At 43.4% G+C, this 18,167-nt stretch overlaps 1 protein-coding gene across 1 annotated transcript in view; it reads left to right on the top strand.

Annotated features, from left to right (window-relative positions):
* Nucleotides 1–18,167, top strand: part of LOC146984756 (ERC protein 2-like) — a 147,142-nt gene that overhangs the window by 105,326 nt on the left and 23,649 nt on the right. The window contains exons 20-21 of the mRNA XM_085782166.1: nt 2,564–2,725; nt 6,763–6,828. Coding sequence (XP_085638292.1) covers nt 2,564–2,725; nt 6,763–6,789 — 189 coding nt within the window. The 3' untranslated portion in view covers nt 6,790–6,828. The remainder of the gene's footprint in view (nt 1–2,563; nt 2,726–6,762; nt 6,829–18,167) is intronic.

Raw genomic sequence — 18,167 nt, 5'->3', positions numbered from 1 at the left:
GTCAGCGGTGCTTTGAAGCTGCGAAAAGATGGATTTTGTGTGCCATTCTCTGTGACTTTTTCTCTCTGTTGCCTCATCGTTTCACTCTCCCTTTCATTTTCGGACGCACATAAGCATCCATCCTCCCTCGCTGCTGAAAAGATGGATTTTGTGTTCTCAGATGTGCCATTTCGAACAGCTTATGTAAAACAATCTGGCTGCTCAAAGCTGGGTCACTATGTTACTCTCTTTTTATTGGGTTAGCATGGCAAAGTTGCACGCACACACACGCACAGTCACACACACACAGAGACCTGATTAAAAGCGCCTGAAGCTTTCCCCAGCTGCCTGTTTGTTTAAGGCCTTTCTTGTCTGCCTCCTGTGTCCATATGTGTTAATACAGCTCTGCTCTAATCAGGATGGGCCTGTGATTTACAGAGGGCTTGGACTGAGGTTTGGGATGCAGCTGTAAGCACAGCAGCGGGATCATCGCTGCCATGTTTACACCAGCAGCTGCACTTTGATACACATGCAGACACACACGCACTGGGAAGACATGCGGTACAGGCCAAATCTTTTATGGTTAGCGATGTCAATGAAAAACCATTCTCTCCCCTCCTCTCATCTTCCCCCAGTGGTGCCACCTGTGTCTGTTTCAGGCTGCCTGATCTACTAGCGGGCCTGGAGGCCATTACTGAGCTGTTTACTCTGCAAAGCCACTAATTAACACTAATTAACACACACATTCCACCTCACAGACATTTTATGTAAGTGCACCTTCTTTACACATACACACAGGAATATGTCTGTAAGAGCAGAGTGAATGTGTGTTTTTGCATGTAAGTGTGTGTGCGCATGTGTGTGCGTGTGTGTGTCTGTTTGAATAAACTGGATGGCCACATGTGGGCTATCCTGACCACACAGTCAGGCTCTTCCAGAAGCAATTCATCACTTCATTCATTCATGTTTGTGTCTCAGGTCATTAAATATTAAGTATGTGCACACGCACAGACACACACACACACACACACACACACACACACACACACACACACACACACACACACACACACACACATACTCAAACACACATTCACACTAACACATTCTAGGATGTTTGGCTTCTTATGCTACCAGATATGGTTGTAGTTATATGAACTGGAACAAGTAATGTGGTTCTTATTAGATTAGCAGTTAAGGCTAAACACACATCAGCCTATTTGACCCTTGTCCACAAATTAGTTTTAAAAATATTTGTTTCCTCAAACAGCAGGTTTAAGCATTCTGAGTCTGTGTGTAGAGGCACCTACAGTATGCACCGTGCAGCAGTACAGTTGTTACATCAGCTGCATGGTATATGATAATTATTGTCCTAAGCTCAATGACAGGTGTCAGCTCTGTAACTGTTGTATTGTGGCTAGCCCCACCCAGTCACACCTGCACAACACCTGAGGTCATGGAGGGCCGTACACCTCGGCCGAGCCTTTAACTGCTCTAACCACTGGTCTGGTGTCTGTCTGAGCCCTCCTCCATCCCTCACTCTTCATCTTTATCTCTGTCTGTCTTTCTCCCTCTCGCAATGGTGTCAATGTTCTCGTCTTATCTAAAGCAGCTCTTCTCCAATTTAAACTAATTGCTAACCTCTTTAATACTAGCCACATCCTCTCCTGTGATCCTGACTAGCTAGTTTCCTCAGTCATTAGGCCACAGCTCCCCTGTGAAGCAATATCCCCAGGCCGCTGACTACTGTAACACCATGTCCCTCCTGTCTTCTCAACTGACTCAGGCTCTTTGTGTCTTTCTGCCACGGCTGTCTCTCATTTAAACAAGGAAAGCCGCAGCATTTTGGATGAGGGATGTGTGCATATCTTTCCCTCGAATCATCCTCATCCCATACACAATCCCACCTCCTGCTCTGCAGTCATGTCCGCCCTCAGGGGAAGTATCTGCAGTTAAGGGAATAAAGCTGAGCTTGTCAATATATCTGCACCCACTCTGTCTCTGTCTATCTCTGGGACAGCTGGCCTCACTGGAGTTAGGCTGATTGTTAATGTTAGTCAGTCTAGGCTGTTATCTTTCTCCAAAGCACTGATGTTGGCAGAATGACAGATACAAACACTCACACAGATGCACAGACACACACACAAAGGACACATAGTCTTACGTAGCCATTTACAGGCATGCAGAAAGATGCATATTTCAGTGCAATTTTAATCAGTGACATCTAAAATGAGGTTGCTTCACGCGGGCCAGAACGCCTGTGGCCTTAGGCAACATGAAACATTCACTAACTGTTCTTACTTGGATTCGTCTAATCCAATTAAATGATAATCTGCTATATGGATGACATTTGACAGACTTACGATATTTTCATCAGGCACTCCGACTCACTCAATTTATGCCTTGTCAAGTGTGGTTAGCGGCATTTTTTTTTATCATCTCTGATGGCTTTCTACGTGCCCCCTACCTCATCCAAGAATCCCTCAGCCCAATCATTCTGAGTACACTTTCAAGAAACAAAAATGTACTGTTAGTCCAATGTAGTTCTGTTGTAATAATCTGTAATTGTGATTTTTTTTTCCAGACTCAGAGCAGAATGAAGCTGATAGCAGATAACTACGAGGAAGATCACATCCACCCCCAGCATCATCCTCACCATGCACACCACCTGCATCCAGCAAACGTGCATCACCGCAGTCTGCCAAGAGGGCCCCCCCATGCCAACCACCGACCCCCTATGGATCCGGTAAACATGAAAGTGCATGTGCACAGAGACACACACACACACAATTACCCACGACAGCAGCGAGTTTAAAGCTCGGGCTTGTTTACACAAGTTGACATGTTGTAGGCTCTCATCGTCATTCTTTCAAAGTTGATGCAATTTCATAGCTGTCATCTCTACCACCGCTCAGTTGTGGCCAGACACGGCAGCATAAAAATTTCCCCTCTGTCTTCTCCTTGTCTTTTCTCCTTCAACTCCATTATGTTCTGCCAATTCAGTTACTCATATCATTTAGATAAGAAGCCTGAAGCGTGAAGCTGCCAAATGAGTGTTTTTGATCGATGGGGTTTGTGTGTGAGATTAGTTTATATATCATTCATCTCTCATATGAGCTCCAAGTCACTGCTTAAGTATCATATCCAGACCGCCCTGAGGTAAAACTTAATTTGTCTGTTTAAAGACAGCTGAAGAACAAACTGTTGTAGTTACAGCACAAGGTGTTTTTGTGTGCGTGTGTGCGCGCCTTTGCGTGTGCATGTAGGTGTGTGCATGCTTGTACACGTGCCTGAGTCGATGCACATAGAGATGCACACCTGAGTCTTTGTTGATACTGTGTACCCAGATGAAATCGCCAAAGGGAGAAAGCAATCTTCAAAGGAAAACGGAGGTGATTTCATTATCTTTCCATTCGCTGATAAAAGCTTCTTGATTATTTGAATGCAATGCAAACCCATCACAGCTCTATTGTTGTCAAGAAGCAGTTATTTCGGGGGGGATTCCAAACTAAGAGTATGAGGTGTGTGTGTGTGTATGTGTGTGTGGGGGGGTTTAGGACAAATACCTTGGGGATTTCCACCTGAGTCTAAATTCCCACATCTGTTCTATTTGATATGCACTATTACCTGTTTTTCTATACTTCATAAATGTTTCTGAAACTGCTGCCTAAAGTGAGTCAAACATGCACTGGGGATTCCCTGTCCTGAATATCTCCTAAGCACACACCCATGCATAAAAGCACACAGTCATATCCATGTATCACCTCACACATACCTCAGCAATATGTAAGAGAACAGGATTGCTGCCTTTTTACGCCTATAGAAGGACTCTGTTTTTGATTCTTGAAAGAATGTGAGGGTCTGGGCTTGATTGACATCCACATGCACACTTTTTCACACAAGGATCTCAGACACACTTGAGTTGTAGATTACAGTATGTGCACATTTGCATCCATTTCAACCACAGAATGAATTTATATCCAATTTTAAAGCATTCATATGCCTTGGTATGGGCGTTCAACGTGACGAAACTGACATGAAATGTAGTTTAACCTTCAAAATCACCTTGTAATCTGACAAGAGCGACTTTTAAATTCTTGCTGTGTAGTTATTAGCTTATGTTATGTTATGTTTTACATTCAACTTGCTAAAATAATATTTTTAAGCTATTAAATCTCACTATTGTTCTGTTGTATCGCAGAATACTTGTAACCACAGTATGCCTCATATTAAACTCTGAGCTGCAGGGGGTCACTTTTTGGTATCACACATTACTCCCCTTCACTCTGCATTTATAAATATCTTTCCCCCCATATGGCAACACAGCACTGTTTTACTGCACTAGTGTTTATAGTGTTTGACATATGAAACAGTAGCTCTCTGCAAGTGATATTTCGACTTTTTAAGCGTGACTGAAAAAGCCAACGAAGGTATTATTAGTATTGCCGGGAAATCTTGTTAAGAATGTAGGAATAACAAAATAACACATAAATCTATGCCAATTGGCTGAATTATACTCCATTAAAGTTATATTTTCAAGGGAACTGAGATGGTTCATACTTTGCATGCAACATTTTGGGATAAAGTAAAGTTAAAATCTATTTCCAAAGGGGACAAAAATAGAAAAGTATTAAAAGTTAGATGAAAGATAGGAACAAGATCAAAGATGTGTATCAAGGTGTCATGATCACCTACTATGTTCACAAACTACAACCAAACAGTGTCAAACACACGCTTCAAAAACAACCAACAGCCCCCGTTGACAGAGGTCAGTCAATCTCCTCATGGCTTTTCCTCATATCTGACCTTTGACCTCATGGGGAAGTTCAGCAGAGGTCCAAGGCAAAGCCTCTAAGGTGTGTGTGTGTGTGTGTGTGTGTGTGTGTGTGTGTGTGTGTGTGTGTGTGTGTGTGTGTGTGTGTGTGTGTGTGTGTGTGTGTGCATGCACTGATGATGGGGGATGTCAGGTCATGCAGTCGGGCCGTCCCTGAAGTGTGACTGTTTTCTCTCCAAACACAGGACTTCACATCTTCTTAAATCTCCCTCTTTCATCTAAATGTGATTAATTACACTATTTGTTTATCTTGAACACTTTGTTCTGTCTATTGCTACACTTATTTTTATTACTTTACCTCTTCTCTTCCTCTGTCTGCTGCACTCATACCTCTTCTGTCTCTTCCTTTGCCCCTTCAACATCACTTTTCTTCTTTGTGCAGCCATTTTTTTTCCCACTTAACTTCTCCACCGGCCCCTTCTCCATCTTCTTTTCAAATGCAATATCCAAGTGCGGCCAGGCCAGTGGTTCAGTGCATTGCTGGGTCCAGAAACGCCACTTGAAGGATGATTGATGATGATAATGATAATGATGATGAAGAAGGTCTGCAGGCTCACCCTGTAGACCGCAGTGCCTTTCCAAGATACAGCTAGTGCCATGAATAACATAACAGTGACCACACATTCTTTTTTTTGCATTTGAATTTGCATTTGCGTGTGCTCAAACACAGATACATACACACTGCATGCACGCCCAACTGGCACATACAAAACGCGTAAGCACAAATGAATGTACTGGAATAGTGGACACACAACACAAACACAAGAACACACTTCAAAGTTTTTTCGAGGATCCAAACCACATGTCATTCAAAGCTCATTGCTACACTTAGTGGGTCCATCCCAATCCACTAACTACACTCCCAGTGCTTAATCTGTGATGAACTTAGTCTGAAGTACAGGTGAAAGCTAATTGGAGGAGACAAGAGCAGGAAGTGGATTTTGCCTCTTGAGATGCACCTCAGGTCTCCGTCTCAGCATGGAGTGTGTGCACTTTGACGGGCATATTGCATTCATGTTGTTCTCATTTAGCCATGCCAGCACCACTGCCAGATACTTGGCAGTGGCCTCGGAAGGAAATAGAAAACAGACATAAAGTGTTTATCAGGGACAGAATTATACAACCTTTTCTTTTGGGTTGTTATTATTTTTTTCTAAGCCTTAACATGCTGCCTGTTTCAGGTTTATGAGAAGTAGCACATGGTATTTGACTTGTTTGTGTGTGCGTGTGCATGTGTGTGTGTGTTTAACCTGGCAGAATGAGTGGTTATAGGTCTGGCTCTGTTTACAGTTCCTGTCACAGCCATTCAATCCATGTTAGCATTTAGCATCTAGCATGCTCCATTGAAAGGCCATTATATCTATAGCTTAGCTGCTTAGGTGTAGCCTACTGAGTTTACCGAGCCTGTCACAACCATTTACTCCAACCAGAGCCACTGTGGACTGCAGCCAAGTTCATTTTTTTCTTTCTCTGGTGTAGTGTTAGCGTAGACTCTGCTTTGCCGGAGTCTAGTTTAGTATTGTGTAGGCAAGTGCTTGGCTATGCTAACCGTTGTAATGTTAGTGTCTGAGTGAATTAGCCTTCCTGTTAGCAGGGCTCTTGTCTGCACAATTTCAGCCCCAAGGAAACCCCTTGTGTGTTTAGTTATTGGTTCACATTCACACTGAGTAAAGCATTTCATGATATCATACGCAGCTTTTCGGAATGAGGAACATGAAGGGGATTGTTTTGATTAAAAGCCCCAGGGGACTAGGAGGAATATAAGCCTGGGCAATGAGTCTCTCCTGGTAAAGACATAACCACTGTACCAGACTATGCAATAAATATCTTATTTTAAAGGGAAGGCATCTTTTGCCACATACTAGACTTCTTTTGACATGTATATCATATAAAGTGCTGGTTAAAGGATGGTGTCACTGATCACATTTCCTCTGTTTTTCTTCCCTCAGGATGATGAAGAAGGAATCTGGGCATGATGACCAGCACCATGGGAATGCTGCAACCATTTGTTTATAGTAAGTTTCTATTACTCAGCTATTGTTACCTTACTTTACCAGCTTTAGAGTTTATATACAGTGTCTAGCACTCTCAACCCCAGATATTTTCTAGATCTATCACACAATAGGCTTGTTCAGTGGACTCAACTATTAGCTGGGAACACTGATGGCACCACAATAACCACAGCATTTACGCAAATCTGACAAAAGAGAGTGTAACAGAACCCGGCTCCTTTTCCAGTTGCTTATGAATTTCAGTCGACTAAAGAGCCTCAGTTGATTCAAAGGTTTATGGCTGGCTTTCTGTGTAGTGCTCATATACTTGTCGTGCTGTGGCCATATAGGTGACTGTGTGGTATTAGACCTACACAAACCCAGCAGCTTAAAGCAAGCATACCAGGGCCCAGAGGTGATAAAAACGACACGGTGAGAAAAACCAGAGATGGACGAGTCTGTCTCTCCACGCCCCACTTTTTCAGTTGTAGTAAAGTTTTACCGCGTTACTCCACCCCGTTGTGTGCCAGTGTGTGGGGTATTTAATTACAATACAACGCAGAACAGTCATGAAGCTTTTTTTTTTTTTTTTAGGGCTGTGAGCTGAAAAAGCATAAAATGAAGAATGCGGAGTCATAAAGGATAATTCCTGTTTTGGGGGTTTTATATCGAATGCCCCCCATAGACTCAGGATGTCTTTGAACATAGATGTGCGGAAAGAGGTCTGTGCGGGGAGGTTATATGGTTTGTTTAGAACTATAATAGAAGTGTGTGCAAGTCAAAGACGAAAAAAAAGAGAGCAGTTTTATAGCATTTGACAGATGAGAGAGATAGAGAAAGACAGAAGAGGAAAGAGAAGGAAAGGGTGCCTATGTATTTATGAGAGAGAGGAGCAGGCAGCATGGTAGCCTACACTCATAGTTTCCATCGCATCTCATTATTTTCCCCCAGTAATCCACAGGTGGACCATCACAAGCAAAATCTGTCTCTAACCTCAATGACTTAGTAGTTGTGCACTTTGCCCTAGCGCTGCTTTTGGGATTAAGAGTCCTATGGCTCGTGTGTGAGCAAATGGTTTGTCTTACTGCAGTGAAAAGCTTTAGTATGTTTAGCTGTGATGTTTGTGTGTGCAAGTGCAAGTGTATGTGCATGTTCCTGTGAGTAGTATGTGTGTGTGCAAGAGCGTTGCTGAGCTATACAGTGCCGGAGCAGCCCACATAGCCTATAATCCAGTCCATGTGTGCTGAGAATGCAGTAGTGTCAGGATTCACCATAATGAAACAGACCACACTGCCCTCTTTCTCCCTCTCTTTCCATCTCTCCATCTTTTTCCATAACTCCCTTTCTTTCCACCTCTTGCGTATATTCCTTCAAGGTAAACCTACAGTTGGACCCGTGACTAGCCTACTGCTTCAGTATCTTCAATCAGATATCATGACGGTGTGTGTATACGCATGTGTGTGTACGTGCATGTGTATTAGTGCTTCTTATCCCAATCTAATAGAATAAGCCAGGCACATTAGCCTTTAGCGCAGAGTGGTGTTGTGGCTAGCGATATCAGTGCTGCTCATCTATCCACTGCTGTTATTCTGGCAGTGCACAACACGAGCGCAGCTAACGTGTATTAGCCATTCTCTATGGGAGAACAGATGGGAGCCATTTAGCGGTGTGTAGCTACAGCACAATAAGGCCAGACCTAATCCCCATATCCTGTCCCTGAGTGAGCCCTCCCTAATATGAGCAAACAGAGATGACAGCACCGATAGACAAATAGCCGGGGATCTGTGTGTCTGGATGCATGTGTGTATATCAGTGTCTTTGCAGGCATGCGTGCTAGCTTTGATTGGTGTTTCTTATGGTTAGCCTTGGCTCCCAGGGCTAAGCTACATTTTGAATTCCACACAAACCTAAGTGCTGAGTTTGAGTTGGCAAGTGTGAGTTCCGAGCGTCCAGGTGTGGATTTGTATTGGTTAGCCATGGTTCAGTCTGAGAGGACACTCGGCTGTGATTGGCTCATTGTGGTTGTGTATGTCCTGCTGTTGATTACAGAGGTTTTGTTTACCCTCTTGGCCTCCCAGACCCCAGTCCTAATGAAATAAGAATGTCCTTTTGGACAGAGAGCACAAGAGAAGGGGGTTGGAGGAAAAAGTGAAAGAGAACATGGGGCCAAAAGAGTGAAGCAGAGTGGGGGGAAGAGGTTTTCTGGAAACATTATGCTTTTATCCCACCGTGAAGTTATTTGTACTGAATGAAGCGAAAAGAAGCTGAGAGGCTTTCCAAGTGGGGACAGAAATATGTTTGTGTACGTGTATGTGTGTGTGTGTGCACGCGCACATGCAGGAAGGAGTGAGGCCTTGTTCAGGTTAAAACAAGTCAAGAAGATGGCTTTCATTTGCCCATGCTGTGTTTGCACTGAATACAGTGTTTGTATGTCTGCATTGTGTATGCCAGTAAGTATCCAACTTGTGTATGCACAGCTTAAGCAAGTCTAGAAGAAAAGAGTCGAAGTTTAGTGGGAAACTGAAATTGGACAACAGGCTCTCAATCCCACTTATTATTCTAAAATGCAATTTAAGTGAAATGTTTGTACTTGCCTGTTTTGGTTTGATTCTAACTTCAAGTTTAAGGGCTCCTCGCTACCAAAAACTGACCTGACAACTTATGTAACTCATAAACCCAAACTACAGCAACCATGGAAGCAGAGCAGGCAGGAAACAGTGAATTTTGTTGACAAGACGATAGATTCTCCCACCAGCGGCTGACTGTGGGAGGCGCCTGGTGGCCCCTCTACTTTCTGTCACGAGTGTTGTGGGGGAACTGGAAGACTGATAGAGATGCTTTGCACAGATAAGCCCACTGTGAAGTGTTATTCCTGTTGAGTGTACACATGCAGTGGGTTTCGTTCAAAATGTATACTGTCAAAACTGAACCTACCCCTAACTCTTTTTTTTTTTTGCTGTCAGATTAAAAAACACTGCATTGTAAAAAATGAATTGTAGATCCTTAATGTGGAACTGGAACTGAGCTGGATCAGACCATAAATACTTGCAGCAGAAACGACAGCTAATATCTGCTGTAAGTTATAATGATGTCAGTTTCCTGTAAACACAATTCTGCAGCTGAGATCACAACAGTTTTTTGCCTGCAGCAGGTAAGATTACCCTTCTTCATGATGACTCAAGTTGGCAGTGAAACCTCAAAACATTCATTCACAGAACATAAGGCTTGATATTTAAAAAAAAAAAATAAAAAAAGTCAAAAATTGTGTCTGTGGGAAATAACGTGACCTTTCACTGTCTATAGTTTTGCAATAATGATCATAACATTTTAAAGCTCAGACGTGTCTCCTCTAAGTAAACAAAAGGTTGTGCTTTTCACATCAGGTTTACTGAATTATTATTGCTACATTTGCCAGAGGCACCTAAAATGGTCCAGCAGGCCCTGCCACTTTTTCTGTCCAGTGTGCCAGGTTGAAGCTCTCTATTATCCCACGCGTCGTTTTTTACAAGCTGATGCTGCATAATTTTCAAGTTGCCTAAAGAAATATCGCCCCTGTCTTGTATTATTAAAACAACTCTGGAAGTGTTAATTAATGAATAAATGTGTGCTATTATATATATTCTAGACATCCAGGAATCCAAACCCCTAACCTAGGTGTGAATACAAGACAATGGTTTAGTCTTATTCTGGATTTTTGTGTGAAAATTATTACCCAACACTATTGAAGCCTATAGAAAGCAAATCACTATGAGAATGCAAACAGGTTTATTGCACGGTCATTCTAATTTTTACTGAAAAAAACACACATGTGGAAAATTACAATGCTGTTGTCAAATTATAAGTACACACTACTGTAACTTTCTGGAACATACAAAAACCCTGTGTTTAGTTCATGGAAATGCCTTTCTATTTATGTATGTATGTATATACGCACATATCACATTTCTGTCTCTAGTGTAGCAGCATATTGAGCCAAAACAATCCTAAACTTCCACATGTTTGTGTGTGTGATTGTGCTTAAATATGTATGCACATGTACATACACACAGTGTATGAATTTGGGTCATGTTTGGGTATGTCCTTGCACACATGCGTAGCCGTGCTCTGCCACGTGTTTTTTTGGCAACTGGTGAACCACAGCTCGGAGGTCAGTAGAGGTGTCTGACAGAGGCCATCCCTCAGCCAGCTGTCAGCATCATCAGTGTGTGAGGTCAAAGGTCGTTCCACCAGGTTGAACATGAGTGGGGAGAAGTCAATAACTCAGCAACACCTGAGCACAGACATCTGAGCGGGCTGTATGTTGTTATCTATTTCGCTGCACCCTGAAACAACACTGGAATTATTTTCTCAACCACCCTCTTCTTGTGAAGATGCAAGGTCATCCCTGTCTTTAAAGGCACAGAGAGACTCAGGAACACAAACATTATTGTGGACACAAATAAATGGCTCTGAGAACTTAACCACTGTATGTCTATTAGTTCAAGACTGTGTAGTTCTTGAAACCCCAACAACTTCTTATGTGAAAATTTGGCGTAAGTGGCGCAGATTAGAAAACCAGGCTTGTGAGAGAAATGAGACAGGAACTCAATCCCATTTGTCTCCACCACAGTCTCGCTTGTGTACTGCAGTCATACTGTGGCATCATGATTGATTTGACAAAGACATATTAGTGTTTAAATGCCATGCACAATATCACCTTTAAGTAGTTAAATGAAGAGCAGTGGTAGAGTTGCTTTGTCATTGTCAGCACGTGAAGCTGAAGACAGACAGCAGCCAGAGACAGAGGAGGGGGAGGTGAGTGAGGCAGGGAGCGAAGGAGGGAGAGAATGAAGGACTGGCAATCATTGTGAGGCAGACAAGTTAATTCATGTTTTTTTTGTGGTTTTCTTGAAGTTGTATGAAGGAGAGGACAGTTAGACACCTGATGTACAGATCATAAGGCAGTTTGTCTGGGTAAGCTCCCTTTCCCCACCCACAACATACTCATTACACACGCCGAGATGCGGCCACACACACATACACACGCAATAGCTCGTGCAAACCTGCAGATGTGCAGGAGCGAAGGTTTTGTAATTTTAGTTCTGTTATCACAGCTAAATCCCTTCTCATCAGTGCTTATCCACGCTGTGAAAATTAATGTGCGTGCATTCATCATGTGTGCCCTGTGGCATTCCATTACTTGTATCAGCACTACCTCTGCCATCCCGGCTCTGCTGTCTGACCTGACCTTGAACATGGAGATGACGGAAACATCATCTAACAATCTCTTTAAGAACGACAGGCCCTTCTGTAGTCTAGCCTGCCAACAGGGGACCAGATGAGATTCATCCTAGGGCCGCTTTCTCTTCTAAGCATTGTGGGGTCATGAGCTCATGCTGTCCAATGCCCCAAGGTTATTTTAGTTGCACTTTTTAAAATGAGTTTTGCTTTAATATTATTTAAGGATTTCATTTTATTATCACTTTAGTTCCACTATGGTTGTGGAGGTACTGACTTTTATTGTCATCTCAAGTTCAACAAATAATCTCAGTCAAGCTTGCATCCTCTTCTCAGCGCTCTGACCTCACCGGCTTTATTAAAGCATGATGCTACAATGTGGCGGTGAAGTGTTTTTCCAAATTGTGCTGGTCTGGCATTGTTAGCTTAACTTTTAGTCATGGGTCTGCTCTTTAAAACACATGATCATGTCGACAGTTGAGGGCAGCTTTGACATTTGTTGGGTTTTTCTCCATGGTTCAAGTGCACAAACATCTGCCCGAGGACAATAAGCACTTACTTTTGTTTCCTGGTTATGTAATTGAAATGATGCTTTAGTGTTTTCTCATTTATGACCACTAATGCTCTGGCTCAGGCTCATAATCTCAAACATGCTCTCCGTTTGCAAGTCGCAAGTAACATTAACTCTCAAAAGGTGGCCTCATCCTGATTTGCTAGGCTTATGCAGGGACATTTATATGTCATGTCTTTTCAAAACTATTATTTAAACATTCAAACTATAGTTACAGGATGCCAATAAGCTGAAATACTTGTAATGAACCACGTCAACCTCTCCTCTGTGTCTGGACATGTCAGGTGTGATTCAGTCTGTGTCTGTAAACTCCTCTCTGTTTTGCTCTCTGAGCAGAAACAGCAGGGTGAGCCTGTGATAATCAGTACACTTTGAGCTAGCTGTCACTATTTTTCACCTCTTCCCCCCCCTTTTTTTTCTCTCTCTCTGCTTTACTCTTTATAAGTTATCTCTGGAGCTTCTTCAAATGCCACAAGACGCGTGCAAATGTTTGCAGTGTTTTCTCACGGAGGCTTAGAATATTAGGGATGCAGATTTAAATGTTGCGGTGTAAATGTGTGATGCTGAGGTCTTTTGCTGTTTATGCATGCGTGTTAAAGAGAAATCAAGAGAGAGGGAGAGCCTGGCAGGATTATAAGGGTGTTTTGTGAGCTTATGGAGATGGCAGCGTACAAAAGACCTTCCCTCAGGAGAAACCTGCACCTGGGGAGGCACTTGTCAGCATTTGAATGTGTATGTGTGTGTGTCTGAGAGAGAGAGAGAGAGAGAGAGAGAGAGAGTGTGTGTGTGTGTGTGTGACAGAGAGACAGAGAGCAAAATCATTGTGTATAAGAAACCTCTCAGTAGGATGCTCTGGAGGTCAGATCCCCTCTTCAAGCTGGATTACATCCCAAAGAGAAAGTCTGAACATCCACAAAGACTCACTGATGGAGGGAGGTAAAGGGATTTGGAGACAGAGAAAAGGGAATCACAGCCTTTTCACTTTAAACCTGTTATTTTCTTCAGACTTCCTGTGCCCCCACCCCCTTCTCCCTCTCTTTAACAAACACACAGACACATGCACGCACACAAACACACTAAAAGCACTAAAAATACCGCACAGCCTCAGATGTTGGGTAAGGCCTCTGTTGTTGCCCAAACTGTGTTTTAACATACAGGCCCACCCCTAGGCTGCCAATCACAGACGTGGCCGCTGCTCCAAGGCAGAGGGTGATATTCAGAGGCAGGGAGACGGAGGCGGGGGTTGGAGGGTGGTGCAGTTGGAAGACTCACACCTGCTGACTTTACTACATACGACACCGAATCACTAGCGATATTGTACCACTTCACTTAAAGGATGTCACACCCCACATCATACGGCAGTTTCGATGCCTGCATGCCCACAAATACAGACATACATAGCCTACACTTAAATCGCCTAATAGAAAGCAAACATTTGTGATCAAGATTGACACCCACGGAAACGCTGTGGCAGAGAAATAACACTACATGTATTTTAATAAGTAATAGCAGAAGGAATTTCACTGTTTTCTTTTACTATTCTTGAATTGCCAGAGCTGCTATCAGACACTCCTTGTAGAATTGAAGAGGAAAACTAACAGGAATTTACCTGTTTCCTCCTGCTGAAAGTCATCCCGTTGCACAGTCAGCGGAGAGGCTTCATAGAGTAACTCGGGCTATCGGAGAGCTACTGTAATAATATCAACAACCTTTGGACTGCCAGTCACCATTAGGCACTGACCACTAATTAGGCCTCGTATAACAGTAGGCTGCAGTTTATTTCTCACGCTAGCCCAACACTTTCTCAAAGGTCGTCCGTGTCTAGGAAGCCTGTAAAAAATCTAGATGTGCTGTGTTGCCGTTTGTCAAAAACAGCTACACTCTCCATAATTGATGTCTTGCAGCGTAATTAGTTATGATAGCTTCCTTTTCCTCAGAAGAGGAGTTGCTGACATTATATATCAGTGACCTTCCCGAACCTGTATAATGTTTGTTGAACTTAGGCTTCAAATCTGAAAATGGGTCACAGCCCTTTTGCTGCAGGGTACCCATATGACATGGCCAGTAAAATGTTTTAAAGCCCCAGAGTCTTAAGGCTACAGAATAAACTTCTCATTTGGGCCCCACGCTGAAAAAAGTGTATAAACCTCTGGCCTGAGTGAAAGTTAGTCCAACAGCACGGTGTGTTTTCAGCCAGGTTGCGTTTTCCAGTGAAACCTTAGAAATGGATGCCAGAGTGGCCTCTCTCTCTCTCTCTCTCTCTCTCTCTCTCTCTCTCTCTCTCTCTGTCACTAGATCAGCTCAGACAAGCAGATTAGTGCTGTAGCTGCTCTGTGTGTCCCTCACAGCTTACTGTATGTCACTGCTGTAATCCTTGTAATCAAACCAATGGGTCAGGCTACTTTACAAGGGTGTCTTTCCCATACATGTATGCACTTATGGTCGCATGCCCACATGCATACAACTTACACATGTGCAATAGAGCTCGCTCTCGCTCTCCTTCTCTCTCTCTCTCTCTCTCTCTCTCTCTCTCTTTCTGTTATCTGGGCTTGTGGAAAAGCCACACTTGTACGATGACATTCAGCACAGGATTAAAGCCCATGTAAGACCCTCCTCATCTTACACTGCCGCTGCCAAAAGGGGATCTATACAACCACACACTCTCATGCAACTCTGTACACACCCTGGCAAGGATACGGCTGCAACACACACACACACACACACACACACACACCCATACTGTAAGCAGGCAAGCGCCAATTCACTTGTGTGCACATACACTCACACATTCGCAAATCCCTGCAAACTTGTTGCTTAGCATGTCGTCCTCTTGTTGCTGCAGACAAAAGGAAGTCACCAAACACAGTGATACACATGGTCAGGCACTCGCACACACACACACACACACACACACACACACACACACACGCACTGACATCTTTTTGTCCTGCATCCCACAACTATCCTCCTTGCTTTTCTCTCTGAAACAAGGGTGTCCTTGCCATGAATGAGACCAGAAACCAAGCCCATATGTCTGCAATGAAATCATGGACCTCCACTACCACCACCACCACGACTACCCACACCCACACAAACATACATGGACACACAGAGACACACACATTTACTGTAGGCCACAGTGTTGCCAAAAAGGACAAAGAGATGAACAGTTACATTAGAGAGAGGAGATGAAGACTGGGGATAGATTGAACACAGACTCCCTGGGTTTTAGTCGTACTGAGGCCAGACACGGTCAGGGCCTTAGTTAAGATGTTGCTTTGTATCTAGGTCACATTGTGTGTATGTGTCTGATTTTTTTTGTGTGCATACCTCCAGGGGTTAGTTGGTTGGGTCTGGAGAGGATTCTCATTGGAATGCATTCTGATTGGGCTAGACAGCGTTCCTTTTCTGATTGGTTGTTTATCCTGGGGCTTCCACTTTGGGGGTTGCTTTGAATCAGTGCATCTCTGTCACTCCCTCTCCATTTCTTTCTGTTCCTTTTCTTCTCTCTCTCCATCCCTATATCTTGCAGAGTGCCGCTGGCTGTGTGTTTGATGTGAGTGTGTTTGACGGGCTAAAACAGAACCAGCAGTGGGCTGTTCGGTGTTTCTGCTGTGCTCAGCGATGCTTTGGCGTGGAGAGCGTTGCCCACAGCAACCTCAGGTGCTAAGTGGTCAGTTACAATGTATGTTATCAAAACTGAGTCATGGTGTTGAATTACTAAGGTAGAGGAGGGTTTTGTATCTAAGGCTGAATGTTGTTTGAGATACTCTTCTGAATAGGTTATCCAAGTTCCGATACCAACAGGATATATACAAAAAACAAGACCCTTAACTCTCTCCAACCATCAGATGTGGATGTTTTCCAAACACAAGCAGTAGGAGAAAAACATTTTCTAAATATTTTTTTTTACATTTAATCAGGAAGTCTCCTGAGATATGTTACGTCTTCCACACAAGAACTAAACAAAATAGAGTAGCAAAATAGGAAAATGTGATTTATATCAGGATCTACTGTATCTGATCAAAATCTGATGTCACCCTGGCAGTTTTCAATACTTGATCATATTTTAATACCTGCAAAGTGAGATTTGGTTTATAGCCAGGCGTATGATGCTGAGTATTGCCAAGAAAAGACCTGAAAATGGGAGGACGTTAACTCTTGAAATCAGAATACTCAGAGGAACCACATTAATCTTTATGTGACACCCAACCTGGCCTTTAAAATAACTAGCGTCACTCACCTGTTCATAAAAATCTACAGTAAAGCGTGAACTATGTGTGAGAGAGGTAGCTAAGCAAAAAGGCTTGCTAGAATATTCTTTCTCACTAAAAGCAGAGGAGAGCATAGCAGGATAAAAACCTAACACCAGTCATCAATAGGTGCTATTGTACTTTAGCTCCGCTCTCCAGGAGTGGCCCAGCCTGTCAGAGTGTGTGCGCAGCTTCAACCCTGCAGCTATGGGATTAGCTCCACTGCTGGGTGGTCCTCCTCCTGCTGATCTCAGAACAGCATCGCAGTTTACGGCGCGCTCATTCTAGGCGTCAGGGTTGTGAATCAGGTCAGACCACGGAGGCTTTTGCGTCCGACCGCTGTAAGCTTATTGTGCTTGATATCTGGCCAGATTTGTGAGGAGATTTACATAGCACAATTGTTTCTGTAAAGTGATGAAGAGCCTCAAGATTAGACAAAGGGTCTTGTGACTTGAAAGTTGTTGGACTGAACCCCCTAGTCGTGTTGGGAAAAGTTGGCTGGGTAAATGGCTTCTGCTTGAGCTATAGTGTTACTGCTCGGTGGCCAACATTCGAAAGCTGCGGTTGTATTATGCCGCGGTCAGACCAGAACTGACATGCCGAAATTTACTTGCTTGCTGCGGCAAACAGCGGGCGGGACAGGAAATGGTGTGGGCAGGGTTGCAGGCATAGGCTAGCCAGCTAACATTAGCATTCCACAACTTGAAAATGATCCTTGTTTTTATCAGACATTTTATTTACCCTGTCCTCGCGCTCGCTGCCAGCCGTGCAGATGGTGCTTGTTTTCATTCAGCCTGCAGTCGGGAAAACACAAAAATCATTACCTCCTGGATAAAGGGTCAGTCTCACCCTTTTTCCGAAATTGCCTGGAGGTCGGTGAGTCTTGCTATTTTGCTAGTTTGAACAAGACAATATCAACCCACAAGATTAAGCGAATTAAAATGCTTGGTGAGTTTATTTGACATGATTGTTGGTGGTATTAGCAAAGTTATTGGATATTAGCAAAGTTATTGGATAAATTATAGGTTAGAGAAAAAAATACAAAGAGTGTGTTGTTCTGTTTGTGACGGGTGTGTGATGCGTGATGAAGCCGAGTCATTACCAGAGGTAGTTTGCACCTCAGAGTCACGACCATTAGTCATCTGTTTTGCTCTCTTCCTTGGCTTCCCACCTTCCCTTGCGTCCTTGAAAATTGCCACTCTTGAGTGGTTAAGCTGGCCGTAATGGGGACAGATCACTGGTTGGCATTTCCCAGTCACACACAGACACACACACACACACACACACTCGCACATATACAGAGCCAGCACATGTTCTCCATA

This window comes from Trachurus japonicus, chromosome 7 (assembly GCF_045865225.1).
Source record: "Trachurus japonicus isolate A0001 chromosome 7, Traja_1.0".
Classification (NCBI taxonomy): domain Eukaryota; kingdom Metazoa; phylum Chordata; class Actinopteri; order Carangiformes; family Carangidae; genus Trachurus; species Trachurus japonicus.
The sequence above is the reverse complement of the archived record's forward strand: the minus strand, read 5'-3'. Positions and strand labels throughout refer to the sequence as shown.